This window comes from Myxine glutinosa, chromosome 7 (genome assembly GCF_964187855.1).
Source record: "Myxine glutinosa chromosome 7, kmMyxGlut1.1, whole genome shotgun sequence".
NCBI classification, from domain to species: Eukaryota; Metazoa; Chordata; class Myxini; order Myxiniformes; family Myxinidae; genus Myxine; species Myxine glutinosa.
This window is the reverse complement of record NC_136267.1, coordinates 180,950,320-180,967,815: the sequence shown is the minus strand read 5'-3', so window position 1 is coordinate 180,967,815 and position 17,496 is coordinate 180,950,320. Positions and strand designations below refer to the sequence as shown.

Below are 17,496 nucleotides of genomic sequence, written 5' to 3'. Positions count from 1 at the left end.
ATGGAATGAAGGTATTGGAAAGGGTGTTGGAGAGGAGGATATGGAAGAAGGTGAAGATCGACGAAATGCAGTTTGGATTTATGCCAGAAAGAGGAACGACAGACGCGCTCTTTATTGTGAGGCAGTTGCAGGAGAAGTACATGGAGAAGAGGAAGAGGTTGTTTCTTGGGTTTGTTGATCTGGAGAAAGCATTCGATGGGGTTCCACGCAAAGTATTGACATGGGCATTGAGGAAGTTAGAAGTGGAGGAATGGTTGATCAGAGTAGTGATGGCAATGTACAAAAGAGCGCGCACAGCTGTAAGGAGGAAGGACGGGAACAGTGGTGAGTTTGAGGTGAAGGTGGGATTGCATCAGGGGTCGGTACTAAGTGCACTACTATTTGTAGCTGTGATGGAGGTGCTGGCTCAGAACGTAAAGGAGGGTTTACCGTGGGAGTTGTTGTATGCAGATGATCTGGTGTTGATTGCGGAAAGTATGGATGGACTGAAGGAAAAGATGAACAAGTGGAAGGAATGTATGGAGACAAAAGGTCTGAAGGTGAATATAGGAAAGACGAAGGTGATGGCAAGTGGTAAAGCATGTGGTGAGGTGGAAAGAACTGGGAAGTGGCCATGTGCTGTGTGCAGGAAGGGTGTCGGAGTGAACTCCATTCAATGTACAATGTGCGCTGAGTGGGTTCATCAAAAATGTAGTGGTATGAGAGGGTCATTAACCAGTGTGGCAGCAACATTCAAATGTAAGGTGTGCACAGAGGGAGCTGCAGATGGAGGAAATGTTGAGTTGGATCTTGGAGATGGCGTGAAGCTGGAAGGTGTGAAAACATTTTGCTACCTTGGAGACATGCTGAATGGAGAAGGTGGATCAGACACGGCAATGGTTGCTGGAGTGAGATGTGCATGGAAGAAGTTTCGGGAACTGAGTGGCGTGCTGATGAGGAGGGGAGTGTCGTTGAAGTTGAAGGGAAAGGTGTATGCTGCATGTGTGAGAAGTGTTATGATTTATGGGAGCGAGACATGGGTCATGAATGTAGAGCAGCAACGAAGGCTGGAATGGGTGGAAATGCGAATGGTTCGGTGGATGTGCGGAGTATCGTTGAGAGAGAGGAAGACAAATGATGAATTGCGAAAGATGATGGGAATAGAGCCTGTGATTGATGCTGTGAAGAGGAACAGTTTGAGATGGTTTGGTCATGTGTTGAGGAAGGATGAAAGTGACTGGTTGAGAAGAGTGATGGAAATGAATGTCGAAGGACGTAGAGGACGGGGAAGACCGAGAAAGACTTGGCTAAAGATGGTGGAAGAAGAAATGCGGGCAAGGGGGTTAACAAGGAGAGATGCAGAAAATAGGGCAAAATGGAGAAGATTGTCATGGGGACCGCAAGGCTAACCCCCGCTCTAGCAGGGAAAATGGCCTTAAAATGCATGTTGTTGTGTGTTGTTGTTGCTTTACAAGAAACTCATGCAAGCATTAAGCAAGGAAGCAGCACAGATCATTTTTAAAGTCTTTGGTATGACTCGGCCAGATTTTGAACCACCGCCCTGCAAGACTCAGAGCGGACACTAACACACTCAGAGCAGACACACTAACACACTCATAGCGGACACTAACACACTCAGAGCGGACACTCTAACACACTCAGAGCGGACACTCTAACACACTCAGAGCGGACACGAACACACTCAGAGCGGACACTCTCACACACTCAGAGCGGACACTCTAACACACTCAGAGCGGACACTCTAACACACTCAGAGCAGACACTCTAACACACTCAGAGCAGACACTTTAACACACTCAGAGCAGACACTCTAACACACTCAGAGCGGACACTCTAACACACTCAGAGCGGACACACTAGTCATAACACCACTGAGTCTGGTGAGTGTAGAAATAGCGGCATACAATTCGACTGCAGTATAACTATAGTATGCTGTAGTATTTTATAGTTACTACAGTACAACAATAAAATGTACCTCAGTAATACTACACTATTTAAACTGTCGTACTTGATCATACTTTAGAGTTATTTTAGTACAACTATTACAATGTTTTTTCCTCGGACAGCAGGTTAGACAGCAAGAGGATTAGTGGGAATACCTTGAGAGTATATAAGAGGAGAGTCACAACAGCAGCAAGGCAGAGGTATTTCAAACATTAACATAGGGAATGCTCTTCCTAGGAAGGTGGTAGCAGCAGGGACAGTACATTGGTTTAAAATGTAATTGGATAGGGACGAATCGGCAATTTAAACGGAGTGGGACAAGACATTGGCAGAGATAGACAGATAATTGAATTGGGTGATCCGTGGGCATCATGTGCATGTTGCGCTGTCTAAGTACCTCTTGATATGGATTATCTAAGTTGTCGGTGATGTCAAGCGTTACAATAATTGTACATATTCAGTGATCACAAAAATTATTTGTCTTGTTTCAATCCAAGGGGCTTGTTGTTCTGCTTTTGTTTTTTTTGTTTTTGTGAAGCCCCCACCTTGAGTGGCCCTGTAGGCTTTGTGGTGGGCAATATCTCATGGAAAAAAAATTATGCAGCAGTCTGACTATTTCAGACATGAACCACCTTTAGAGGCCATGTTTCCCCGCAGAGCAGGAGTTGGCCTTTTTCGGGCACCGTGGTCCCCTTTTTGAAGCAATGTTTTATGGCCGGATGCCCTTCCTGCAACCAACCCTGTTAGTCGCCTCTTGCGACACACAGAAAATTACCAGTGAACTGGTACTCAATTTGCCAACCTCGGAATGATGACAGGCTAAGTCAACCCCCCTGGCGTTAATTCAGCGATCGACCGGGGTTCGAACCCAGGATCCTAGGATCCCAAGCCGGCACCCGAACCGCTAAGCCGACACCAGGCCTCAGCGATCAGAAGATCAGAGACATATCAGATGGAAAATATAAAAACGACAACGAAAGGCACAAAAAGATCACACTTCTGGTGAAATACCTCAACAGCATCACGCTCAAACATGCGATGCTGCAGAAACAAATCGAGCTTGATCTTCCTTTCATGGAATATGTCCTCCATCTGTGCCTGGGCTTCATCTAACTGTTGTAGAACTCCTTCAACATGCGCCACAGAGCTGTTCCCACTGACAGAACACTCCCTGCAGAAAAGGGTAGCAAAGGGGTAGAGAGAAGGGTTAGTAGGAGACGATAACATGCTTTCTATTGGTAAACGGCAGTTACACTATGGAGTCATGTTTATTACCCCACATACATGAAGTGAAGTTAAGAAATTGGTTCATGTCCGTCCGTCCATCTGTCGTATCAGTTTATGGTCGAAGAACAACTTATTTATATTGAATGTGATATTCTGAACATTCATCAGAAGACAAGTTTGCCCTTTAACAGTACATTGGATCTGAATTCGTCCCAATCGCGCATGCGTAGACAGGAGTGAGGCAATATTTTTTTACTCTGTATTTACTCTGTCTGCATGTCAGCAACAAAATAGATAATCGCTCCAAACAGGAAATCACCGTTTTTAAGGACGTCACAAAGGACACAAACAGCAGATATGAAGAAGTAATGTTACGTGTCAGATAGGGTGATGTGTATTGGTCCTGGGAAGTGGGCGTGGCACGTGGGAGGGTGCAATATTGGGGTGAAGAAGAGGCCGCCGACATGGATACGAATTATGCCGATATAACGCTGCGTTCTATGGTGATCAATAAAGCCTCCATCTCCTGCAATGTGATGCAACGCCATCTTATTACAGTGCATAATGAAGTGTATACTTCTTTATATATTTAACAATCTTTACAATCATTATCTTATTAAAATTGAAATACTGCGCAGAGTAACATTTTCTGTGAGCTCTCTAGTGGTTATAATGTTCAACATCTCTATTCTATAAACTTCAGAAGAGTTTGCTAGTGTTAGAAAGGACATCTTACCAATGATTTTATGTGGAATCACGAGTTATTTCGTACCAGCACGTCTCCTTGTATGAAAACATTTCAACGGCTACACGTATGCAGGGTTTCATTTCAGTGGTAGTCTCAGACTATTGGTTCTAAGTGTGGACTATACGGACTATACCAGCTTCCGAAGCTTGGTGGCCTGCCTGACGACCAGGTGATTCTCCTGCAAAAAAGGAAGAACGCAGCCGAAGGGTCTACCTCGTGGAAGTTCCATCTCACAATAATGACATGAACCCATAGAATGTGATCGTTGACATCGGTCGGTCCTCTGTAGAATGAATCAGCGGTTTATTTGTAATTCAAGGTACCATTTTCAGGTGTTTCAAACACTGATGTGATGTGGCAATAATCTGCATCAAGTCAAAAGATGATCACTGATCTCAGAATGTATACCGGTGAAGACCTTTTACAATTCTGGATTGCTATAATGCAAACAATTTAACTTTTCCTAGTGCGCTATAAAAATACTAGTGGGGTCACCCATTGGAATCCCACGGGCATGGACGTGTGTGACATTTGGACATCTTGATTTAGATGCTGCACATTCAGTTTTACAAAATGGATACAGCCAATTTATCAGATCCACAAATGATGTAATCTACACAATGTATTTACTTCTGATAACATGTGAATGCATGTGTGTGCACATGGGAAATGCAGTTTGAAATGTGTCATTACATCTCATGTAAAATGTGACTTCAAGAGCTCAAATCCTCTCCGTCCCCGCCCCCATCACGCACACTGCACCGGGGAGAGGATCACACAATGGGGAATGGATCACTCACAGGGGGAGAGGAACACACAACGAGGAGTGGATTACTCACAGGGGAGTGGGTCACACACAGGGGAGTGGGTCACACACAGGGGAGAGGATCACATAATGGGGAGTGGGTCACACACAGGGGAGTAGATCACACACAGGGGAGTGGGAGAGGATCACGACGTTCATTCGTGGTCTCGTTCTGTTCCTTCATTCTTTTATTCATTTTGGAAATGGCAGTTACAAATGACCCTCATGCAACTCATTGAGACAGCGCTGACATAAAGAAGCAGGAATGACCACCCACATGCCCCACAATTGCAACCTTGAGCTAAAGACAGCTCAGATACATGTGACGCATGTGGAATGGAGCGGAGAATATTCTGATGTCAAGAGCAACTCGCACCAAGAACCTGACAAAACAACATACGCAACACCTGACTGCACGGGATCACGAAGTACAGCAGTGGACCAGATTCAATCTTTTCCAACATGAACACCTCAACCTCATCTGTAGATTCGGCATCGGCCTTTGGAGAGCAAAGCTCCACCCCTCTCCCCACGTGAAGAGTACCTAATTGTAACTTTTCATTATGACTATGTCTAAAGAATGAAACATTCTGACTGTATAAAGAATACAGCTCAAATGGAAACGTCCCTGGGAAAAAGTCTTTTGGGCGGTGTATAAGAACATTACCTCACACCTTTCTGTCCGGCAAAAACCAAAGTTACTCTTTTCATTACAGCATACAAAATTACATTTTTTTAAAGATTTCAAATAAACTTCTTTAAAGTGTATGTGCACATAGCTTATAAAATAAGAATGAAAGAATATATCTCGGCAATTTCCCGTCTGTTTATTTATTTATTTCACATCTTTGAATTACATGTCCATGCACACGTGAAATGGAGTTTGTAAATTAATCCTGGATGTGAACATGATTCAGCCTTGAAAACTCGTGCGAAAACAAACAAACAAGTTTTTATTAAAGATTTCACGATAATATTTCCGAGTGCTATACACTATAAAAACGCATCTTCTTTGGGCAGTGTATAATCGCTACGAAAGAAACAGGCATTACCTGGCTTCCTTTGCTTGAGTTGTAATCAAAATGTACCTTTGTTTTTTCAAAAAGTAACATGATATAAGACGTGTTGATTCAGTCTTAAAATGGACACCAGAGGCCTATCATAGGCCTATGGACCCCATGACTCTTCTTCATTTTTAAACTTGAAAGTATCGAAAACTTTTCACTTTACAAAGTAAAAATAAATTAAAACCAAACTTTATTAATAAACATTGTATTTCATAGTTAGTTTACATTGTTATGTAGATTTTTGAAGAACTGTATTGTTCAATTCCATGGTTGGAAAAGAGTTGACTCACTTTAAACAAGTCTGTATGTACACCCCAGGAAAATGGAAAAATAAAATTAGACTTCGATTCGATCCCGAACTTCAGTATTCAGTCGCTGTACTTTTACTAAGTAATAATATAAATAACGAAGTCCTGGGACATTCTCTCCTCTCCTTCCCATCTCTCCTTCCCCGTGCCCACATTTCGTCCGACCAGTCGACACATTCAAAACTGCTGATGGAAAACATTTCGCCGATTTTCTCAAGTTTACCTGAGACTGATACTTGAACCATCCCAGGGACTGTGATGGTGAATTAGAGTCGAGATAAAGCCATGAGGGAGTCTCAATGAATGGACTTTATGTTACAGGCTTTTGAAAATGCATTTTGTTCTATAAACGGTAACTTACATCGAATTTTCTTCCCGTTTTTTGCAACTGAGTCTAAAAGCATGTTAGCGACTGAAAAATGAAATGAGATATCGAATTAGAGTTTCAATAAAACTGTGAGAGAGTAAGAAACCCTTGAGCCTAACAAAAAAGGCCTCAAAGCTATGCGAGGAAAGAAAATGGTGGTGATTTGTTTTTGAAGCATCTTCTAGAATGAGTGGAGCTACTCCCTCAACGGGGGAGGCCACACCCATGGACAGACAGACAGACGTGATCACCGAAGGAGAATATTATATAGACTAGTGGGAGCATCCGTGGGAATCCCACGGGCATGGACGTATGTGACATTTGGACATCTTCATTTAGTTGTTGCACATTCAGTTTTACAAAATGGTTTTACAAATTTATCAGATCCACAAATGATGTAACCTACACAATTTATTTACTTCTGATAACATGTGAATGCAAGGGATTCTACTTCCTAAAACATAAAAGTTGTTACCTCATGTGAAGAGGTAACAAGGGATTCTACTTCTTAAAACATTTTGAACGTCATATGGAGATGCAAATATGGCCGTCTCATTTTATTTAAGGTTGTGGTTGCTAAAAAGGTCCTACTGTGTCTTTTGAAGAGTCCGCCATCTCGTGCCGGTGTTCTGGCCAAATTCGCAGCTTCAGCTTAACTGGATAATTGGTACTAACTCCAAATGGTTGGGTTGCTGGAAAATTGTCATGGCACAGGAATGAGTGGGAAAATGGCCATTATATTAACCGTACCTTAGAAATCGGAGGATAACATGCAGGGGAAATAAAAATTAATGGGAATTTACATCTATGTTCAAACACAGAGCTGGTGTGCCACTAGCAGCAGGAGAAGGCCGATATTACTATTGGTAAACAAGTAAGAGGTATATCGGCCGAAGGGTCTCCTCCTTAACAAACACCAAAGTTTCTAGTCTATAATGATTTGTTTATTATCTTGAAATTTGCAATAATGAAAATACATTTTATACTTCATAATTATCTGCTTTACATCATAAATTACGTCACAAAGTATATTTCAACAGTAGTGAACTCACTAGTTCTGTTCCCTCCTTTACAAAAGATTACTTGCTCTTACCAGGCCTCGCCATCATGCCTCTTGAAGAAAGTCAAATGCTCAATTCTATCCTCTCTGAATGTAATCATTCCTGACGCGAGGAAATTTGCTCAATCATCGCCTTGTGCACGAATAATATCAAACCTGAGCTGTTGAATGAGGTCCTCGCCTTCCTTGATGACGTTGACCATGGCTTGTAGAGTCGTTTGTTGCTGCTGCTGGAAGCGGGACAGTAGGTCCTGTACAGCCTGCACCGACTCCGCATATGCATCGTCCAGCAGCTCCTTCTGCAGTTCCTCCAGCCAGGACCACAACTATATGGTGACAAAGAATGGTGGCTCGTGTCACTTTAGTTCAACAGCAAAACGATTACAAAAGTCATAGTCAAGAAATGCTGCAAAACAGGAATGCTCCATTAGCCAATCATCGACTGACTTTGTTTAAAATTGCTCCTGCAAGTGTGCAAAGTATGGCTTTGGGTTACTATGGAGACAGGGCTGAGAGGATGGCCTAGCGGTAAGCACACTTGCTTCTAAGCTGTCTAGCCTGGGTTTGAATCCTGACCCAGCGATAAATTGTCATCCCGGTGTTTCACAGGCAGGGCGATTCCTCAATGGCATACGCCGTCCCTCGGATGGACGTTAACGGGCGTCCCATCTGCCAGCATTCGTGGTCATTAAAGATCCCACTGTGTCCTTTGCAAAGAGTTGGCGAGCTTTTGTCGGCACCCTGAATAAATTCAAAATGTCTGTCCTAACCAGCAGAGGGCACCGTGTCAGTGGCACAGCTGCACCCTCAGCCAATGATACTACTCCGCGGGGTCTCGTGCTGAATACTGTCGCGCGACTCCCCCTAGGTTAAGACCGGGGAAATCGCGGATGGAAACGAGCTTACTTGAGGCTTCCGGGTCAATGGCGGATTTGCTATACACGCACGGGAGGCAGAAGGAAAGAGGAAGAAGAAGCGGCGAGATTTACCTCACGGTCTGCGCACAGTCTTCACCCTGTGGAAAGTAACTCACAAACGAAAACTGAATTATGTACAAACAGAAATATTTATTAACGGAACCCGAGAACAATGGACGCGACGATAAAAACGAAACCCCTCTAATGGAGCGCTCCCACAATTCACTTCAAATACACACAAATGGAAAGGAGAAATATAGCAATCGTCATGTTCGGGTGTGGTGCGTCTTATCTGTGTCTGGATGTCGCGTCCGTCAGGAATCGTCCAGGCTCTGGTGTTCATGCTCCGTCAGGCCTCACTGAGCGCCTCGCTCGTGCCGGTCTCGCCCGCTCAGCGGCAAGCCTCACTCGTCCGTGAACACCAGGGAGGAGAATCGACGGCGCTCCAACGTTTCCCCAATGTCCGTCGTAATGCAGGCAATTCGTGGTTCGCAAAGGAAAAGGTCCAAATGGAGAGAAAGGCAAGGGCAGAAGGGAGGTCCAGGTAGGAAAGAAGCCAAAGCGAGAAGAAGGAAATGTCGGCGAGCCAGTTGTTTTATTGCTCGTCGGCTGACGTCAGCTTTCTCCCTCTGCCAACCAGTGCGTCATTTCCTTGTGCCTTTTCGCACCTTCTCACATCACCGGCACTTCTCCTCCAATCAGCGATCTGCTTCTAAGTAGTGGTTTTGCGCCTTCCGCACTGATTGGCCGTAATGTCATCGGTCGGTGGCCAATCAGTGTGGCACGTCCCTCATCTTCCTTCCTCTCCAATCGGTGCCCTGGTCTTTGCTCGCCCCTCCCCCCTGTCAATCAAGAGTTCTCCTGGGTGTGGCTCTCGGCCTGCCTGTTCGATGTCTGCCTGCCATGGTGCCATAGTGTGCAGTCGCTTCCGGTCTGTTCTTCCGTAAGTCATTGTGGCGGTGGGGGATTTAATTAATGTGGTGCACTATTAGGCCTAGCTAATGTATGTGATGTATTGCCATAAGAAACACCGGAATGATCAAAGAGGTTTCACACACGTGGGAATTAGCATAGACCCTAGAACTATTTAACATGCCCCATTCCTCGTAATGGGGACGAAGATACACCTTAATCCGAACAAACCGGGCCAACAGAACGTATTACATCGAGATTCTCTAGCACGACAATCGAAGCACCTACCTTTGCAGATCCACCTAAATATACATATGCCCCTACCCAACTGACATAACAATACGAATGAAGAAGCATGTAGGCCATTTAACATTTATCTGGTCAACATTTTCAGCTTGAGTGGTGAAACATACGGTATGATTAGTATCTCAAGAATATGGTTTGAGTAAAGATTAATTTCTTATTAAGATGTTGGTTCCGTTTAATAGCAAAGTGTATCCTGCTATAAACAAATCAATGCACAAGATCCGTCTTTAGATGAGCAGAGTGGTATATAGAAGATGATGGATATAAAAACATTGTACGATCCATAACATCTGTATATCTGTATTTGTGTACTCCCAAACATGCACTATCCTGTCATTGCCGCTCAAATTGACAGATGATTTATTGGACTGGCAACCAACCTGTCCTTACGGAAGCGTTACTCCTCCTAGCATTAGAGAAGTGTTTGTTTGCGTGTTTGGTGGTTTATTTAACTTAAATAGACTCCTCAACTGCTCAATGGAATGAGCTTAAAACTGGTAGTTGCACTTGGAGGGTGACGTGCTCAGGAGGGTTTTAGGTGGTTAAAAAAAAATCATATGTAGGGGTGTACCACTTGGAGGCGTCTATATATATATATAAATATTGTTGCGGATCTCAGCGCCGGCCTTCTCCCCTTACCAAGGGGGGATTAGTCCCCTTGTCTTTGACTGACCAGGCGCGACCCGAGGCCTATGACGTCCTTTCCGGACAGCGCTAAATAGGGCTGTAGGACCAGATTCGCTATTACCTAAGTACTAGAGCTGCCCTGAAACGAGGAGATAAGCCTCGCCCGAATCACAGGTGTTGGTGGATACGCCGAGCGGTAGCGAACCCGTGATCCGAGCCGTTATCAATTACTAGACCCAGATCCGAGCGGTTCTTATTCGTGCCACGCTTACCCAATGGAGAAATCACAGAAGCGGTCGAATTGGGAAGAAAGGAATAACAAGATTTATTCACACTATGTACAATGATGAAAAGAAGAAGACACAGTGCAGCCTTAATAACAGTCTTAATTTACTCCCTGGACAAAGGGGCCCGTCTCACACACAGACACTCACACGGGGATAGCAGATGAAAATCAGCACGTCCATGGATAGCGTCCGGGCAGCTCTTTCTCCGGTCCCCAGCTCGTACTGCGAAGATGGATAGTAGAGATGGCAGGAGCTCTCCATGTGTCGTTGGCGCACACGGGATAATTACGGGGCGAACGGTAGGGTCTGGGCTCTGGCGGTTAATACTGGCGGCTATTGCCACGTTCACTCGCGTGGCTGCGTACGTAATAGTTCAACACAGCGCTAAGCCTCGAAGTGTTCACACAATGAGGTGCTCTCAACCAGCCCTCTTCTCTCGTGCAAGTCCTCACTGCAGTCCTCTCGATACAGTTCCTTCCTCTTGTGCATAGGTTCTCTGGCAAGTCCTCTCATACGAGTCCTCCCGATACAGTCCTTTCGCCACTGTCGTGTGCACGCGAGTCCTCCTGATACAGTCCTCCTTCCTCTGCGAGTCCTGTTTAAGGGCTTTGTGCGAAGGCTTTTATATCCACGCCCCACGAACCTTCTAGCACTTGCCAGATCCGCCTTACCACGCCCTATCACGCCATGCTCTTAGAGCCCTGGTTGGCTGGTGGCCCTTACCGTCATCGCCTCTGACGTGCTCCTTGATGCCGCCCCACCTCGACCCCGCGCTCCTCCCTCTTCTCAGGCCTACCTCGTGTCACTTGACTAGCGAGCGGACAAAGGGCAGCTAATGCTGCTGGCAGCCAAAGCGTAACAAACTGCTGCGGGTAGCCCAAAGCGTAACAGAATTGAGGGATCAGCCAAATGGGGCACGGGATCAATTATGCCCATAGATGGAATTGGGAGGTGGCGCCAAAAATGAAAGGACCTAAACTCATGGCTTTACACAACGCAGATATTACGAGGGAATATACTCACACATATACTCACACATACTATGACATAACTAATACTCTAAGTGGGCCTACGTGTTGCTTGTGGACTAACTATGGGGGGCAAAACTTTAACCTTTAATGATGTCATATGTACAAATCTCAAAACCGTATCAATATATATATATACTGAAACGCAAAAGAAACTTACCACCTTTGAAACCTTTAAATATCAACAATAACACTGCGTGTAGTAAATGTGTGAACTTATTTGTGGACAATAGTGTCCTCACTGTCAGACAAAACGGTCACGGATGGTCACTTGAACCTTCAATGGTCACTTCATAGCACAGCTGTTGAACAGCCGTTTTGACTGTCAGTGATTAGCCAAAGGGTACGGAATGATTTTAATGAGCTGCATGTGATGTCTTGATATTGGCTTTAAAAAGGCCAGTGCAAAATGGGCATTTCAATCAACATGCCACGATTGTCAAGGGATCAACGGCAGCGTGCCCTGGGCATGCTGCAAGGCGGACTGAGCTACCGTAAGGTGGCACGTCGCCTTGGCTGTTCACACCAGACGATATCGGCCCTGGTGGACAGAGACACCCTCCACAACTCTGCAGATGACAGACCTTGATCAGGGAGGCCAAGAGTCACCACTGCAAGGCAGGACAGGCAGATGGTCCGAAGTCACCTGCGGGATCGATTCCGTCCAGCATCCCGCACTGCGGCAGAAACTCCGGGGCGTGCAAACCCACGGATCTCCAATGATACTGCACGAAGACGACTGCATGACTATGGTCTGACTGCCAGAAGACCATACAGAGCAAAAGAACCTTACCACTTGTTTGAAATGTAATAAAATTGTAACAGTTCAAAATAAAACAAACCAACAATTGCTAATTGAAACATTGGCATTTTATTGATGACATGTCAAGTTTTTGACCAATATACACCATCTCATCAGTTTGTTCTACAGTACAGAACAGCACAGGGTGCAATGTCAGTCCCCTTTCAATAGCGTGTGTGGCCACCATTGTTTTGGATACAGGCAGTGCATCGTCGGCGTATACTGCCTACCAGTCTTTGGTTGGATTGCTGCTGGATTCTGTCCCACTCAGTCCTCAATGTCTGAAGCAGCTCTGCCCGTGTCCTGGCCCTGCCAACTACACGTCTCCCAAGCTCATCCCACAGGTGCTCTATGGGATTCAGGTCAGGGGAGAGCGCAGGCCACTGCATGGTGTTGATGTTCTCGCCTTGGAGAAATGCAGTGGTAAAGCGAGCAGCATGGGGATGAGCGTTGTCATGCTGAAAGGTTCTCAGTTCTGGGTGGTCTAGCAGGAATGGCAGCAGATGAGGTCGCAGGATGTTATCCACATACCGCTGGGCGTTAAGATTCCCATCCACAACCACCAGTGGCGTCCTGTACCGGCCTGATATGGCGGCCCACACCATCACACTTGGGCCGCCCCACCTGTTGGCTTGACGCATGCAACAATCGGCATATCGCTCGCCAGTTCCTCTCCAGACACGCTCACGCCCATCAGGACTGTCCACACAGAACCTTGACTCATCGCTGAAAGCGACCTCGTTCCACTGCACCAAGGTCCACCACTGATGCTGCTGGCACCATCTCTGTCGGTTGCGGCGATGGGCAGCCGTCATCACGGGGCCTCTGTATGGTCTTCTGGCAGTCAGACCATAGTCATGCAGTCGTCTTCGTGGAGTATCATTGGAGATCCGTGGGTTTGCACGCCCCGGAGTTTCTGCCGCAGTGCGGGATGCTGGACGGAATCGATCCCGCAGGTGACTTCGGACCATCTGCCTGTCCTGCCTTGCAGTGGTGACTCTTGGCCTCCCTGATCGAGGTCTGTCATCTGCAGAGTTGTGGAGGGTGTCTCTGTCCACCAGGGCCGATATCGTCTGGTGTGAACAGCCAAGGCGACGTGCCACCTCAAGGTAGCTCAGTCCGCCTTGCAGCATGCCCAGGGCACGCTGCCGTTGATCCCTTGACAATCGTAGCATGTTGATTGAAATGCCCATTTTGCACTGGCCTTTTTAAAGCCAATATCAAGACATCACGTGCAGCTCATTAAAATCATCCCGTACCCCTTGGCTAATCACTGACAGTCAAAACGGCTGTTCAACAGCTGTGCTATGAAGTGACCATTGAAGGTTCAAGTGACCATCCGTGACCGTTTTGTCTGACAGTGAGGACACTATTGTCCACAAATAAGTTCACACATTTACTACACGCAGTGTTATTGTTGATATTTAAAGGTTTCAAAGGTGGTAAGTTTCTTTTGCATTTCAGTATATATATATATATATATATATATATATATATATATATATATATATATATATATATATATATATATAGTTACGGTTTTGCGCGACCCCGTTCCCTTACCAAGGGGAGATTAAGCCTCTTGTTCTCCTTGGGTCGTCGCAACCGCGAGACTTAATCGCCACTTCCGGTCAGACGCGGGACAGGGTTTCGGGACAAGTTTTGCACGTACCTAAGTACCCACGCCGCCGCGAAAGCGGGGATCAAGTCTCGCACGAACCACGCGTAATTTGAGTACGCCCGAGCGGATTGCGTACCACGTGGTCCGTGCTGTTACCTTGGTATTGGAACCCGATCAGAGCGATATAATTCGTACCATGCTTAGTCAATGATGGAAAACACGAGACGGTCAAATCAAAGAAATAACACGATTTATTTACACTATTATGTACAATGGTTCGGTAGAAAAGAGACACAGGGCAGATCTTAGTCAGTCTTAACTTATTCGCCCAGACAATGGGCCCATTCACACTCACAGGGGGATGAAGGAAGAAAAGTTCATGCGCTGGACGCGCCGGCTTTGGTCGTTCAGGAACAGCTTACCCGGCGTGGCCCGCTGGCGGTCACCGCACGTCCCGGCGAAGGCAGGCAGGCAGGCGGGAGGAATCCTCGCAGCGCATGTCTTGGCAAAGGCAGGCAGGCAGGAAAATATACGTGCGTCTCTGTAGCCCGGCACGGCTGTCTTTCACAGCGCGATTAATACAACTGCGCGCTTTCACTCTCGTAACTCAACGGAGGATCTGACTCGAGCTCAACCGAGAACTCAACTTGTAACTCGTCTGCCTCCCTTCTCATCACTTGTCACAGCGCGTCTCCCCTCATAACTTGTACAGAGCTTCGAACCGATAACTCAAGCTCGTAACTCAGCGCATGTCCTCCTCATAACTGAGGTGGGGGGCTTCGGGCAAAGGGTTATATTGCCACGCCCTTAGCCCGCATCGAATGTTCCAAGCCACGCCTTTTGCCGCAGTGGTAAGCCACTCCCCTCGAGCCCTGATTGGCGGCTCGTGCTTACCGGTCACTCCCACTCTTCCTGTCCCGCCTTCCTTTGGCCTTGATCGACTTGTTCAGGCCGGCCTCGTGGTATTTTGCGCCAAAACTCAAAGCATCGAGGCAGCATAAGCATTGGAAGGAGTCCAAACTCTCATTATTCTACTCAACGCAAAACTAACACAGGAAAAGGACTACGCTTACATTTACTATGAAATAACTGAGCTTAAACGAGGCTATGTGTTGTAGTGTAACTAAACTATGAGGGGAAATTAACCTTTATTGTAGAAACACAAAACCGCAACAATATATATATATATATATGGGAGCATAAGCTGGATCAGCACGTCGCTGCATCCTTAGACGACTCCTCTTGGAGGCGCCCACTTGAATTCCTCGATTAGAACAAGCACACACAACTATTCAGTTGAAAATGATGCGGAACAGTCTGAGTGGTGTTTGACATTTTGTTTAGCACCTAACATGTCCACCTTTTTGGTGCCTCAACTATAGCAAAAACGTAGGTCGAGATCAACTTACCTGAAAAAAGATGGTGCTCCTCCACATTTCACAAAATATTCGTGATATCCTTGGTGCAACGTTCCCCAACAAATTGATCGGTCACGGTGAACTCATTGCTCGGCCCCCAAGATCTCCCGACCATGATCTCTGTCTGTGACTTTCTTGCGATGGTTTATCAAGGATATGAAAGTTTATGCCACACACCTCGGAAGAGGTAGGAGATCACATCACCAATGCTTTTCAGGGCATATCCCGTGGCATTTGTACAAAAGCTATGGATAATTTTGCTGAAGGTCTCCAGACGTGTAATAAAAGAGAATGTGGACGGACATGTTGAGAAGGACATAAAACTTGGTGTGTGCGCTTGTTATAATCAAGGAGTTTAAATGGGAACCTCCAAACGGGACATCCTGTATTTATGAAACATAATATGACAAAAACATAAATCAAACATCAGTACATACTCCAGATATTCATCGAGAACAAATTGATCAAACCTCTTTTGTGTGTGTGTGGAAGGCGACAGACATGTCCAACAGAAGCTTGCGTTGTTCCACACGTCGGACAAAGTCCTGGATACGATCCTCAAGTTGGTGTGCTGCTTGGAAGATTTCTTCGGGATCACACTCCCCCGTCTGTGCCAGCTGCTCAGCTGCTTCGAGCAGCTTGTCCGCATTTGTGTACGTGTTCTACAACACATGGGAGCAATGTGTTTTGGAACATGTCACGTTTGATAATTGTCAACATAAAAATGCACTTCAAAAGAAAAAAAACCTCAATGGTTTGAGAAGATATTGAACACCTCCTTTCTCTGCATCACTTCCCAGCGCTTTAGTTCATATAAGTCTTCTTTGTCTTCAAAGAGCAGCTGACCACTCTCCACGTACTGAGCATGACCACACTTAGGAGATTAGGCCAAATAATTCCCGAGTCTCAGATGGTGGGAGGTTAATTAACAGCAATTATCTCCCCCACCCCCAACGAATACCTTCCTCCACTCCACCCTGCTTTCACACCTGTCCATGCTTCATCACAAATTTCAACTTAGCTTGATAATTACTGTAACTTTCAAATTGTATAAACGGACCTGGAAATCAGAAATACTGGCGACAGCGTTGCCCTTTCTAAAAAATGTTGTTTTTACACAAAATCGCTCCGGGCCAATGCTCTCGCTCTAACCGTGTGCCTTTATTCAAACAGGAGGCCAATGGCCAAACGTGTGTCAAACTGCCACAGGAAACATCCCGATTAAGCTCTTCCATGGGTCACGACTCTTAAAACGCTTGGTGGTATTTCATGGAAGCTCAGGGGTTAAAGGACAATTACACAGTGAAAATGCTTTTGCAATTTACCTGCAGTCAAATAAATTATTACTAAGTTTTAAGCCTCAGAGGTCAAAAAAGAAAACCAACAAGCATGCACCTGTACGCATACACATATCCCTCAATTATATTTCCGGTATAAATGTCTTTTTGGGAAATCTCCTGTAGTTAATGTCGTGGAAATGGTGCAAAGGGAATGCAAGTACACAACAACAGAATGCCCGGATCCAAAAAGAACCGAAGTCCAAAACGGTCAACTTTTTCAGGAAGAAAATGTACGTCCGACAATTCCTACGAACACGACAACATGTCAAAACTATTACAATAGTCATAAACCTATCAGGTGAAAACTATAAAGAGGACTCGGCCTGACAAACTTTAGAACTTTTGTCGTGGGATGAACTTAACGATCCGTTACCTGAGCATTGCATCTCCCTTACCTGTGCCACTTCCTCGAAGTCCTCGTGACGTTTCTGCAGGGCACGTGCCCGGTGCAGAGACTTTCCGATACCCGTGTGCTTGCTGAGGAACGCTTCACCATGGTTCTCGATCCAGTCGAGCACCTGCGCGGCAAACGCCCATCGTCACCGCTCACCCCAACAAAAACCTCCCTCACGAGGCATTCAAACCTGGCCTTTACAAACGGCTTCATTGTCATCATCCAAATTACGAGGTACGTCAAATAAATTCATCGGCTGCAGAAAAATAAAATCCACTGCGTAATTTCCTCACGAACAATCCTTACTGAGAAATGCAT

General features: G+C 45.7%; 1 protein-coding gene across 1 annotated transcript in view; it reads right to left on the bottom strand.

The window, feature by feature from the left end:
* The window catches only part of LOC137431866 (triple functional domain protein), a 469,010-nt gene that overhangs the window by 182,749 nt on the left and 268,765 nt on the right, over positions 1-17,496 (bottom strand). The window contains 4 exon segments of the mRNA XM_078782583.1: positions 2,956-3,115; positions 7,683-7,852; positions 15,915-16,106; positions 17,180-17,302. Coding sequence (XP_078638709.1) covers positions 2,956-3,115; positions 7,683-7,852; positions 15,915-16,106; positions 17,180-17,302 — 645 coding nt within the window.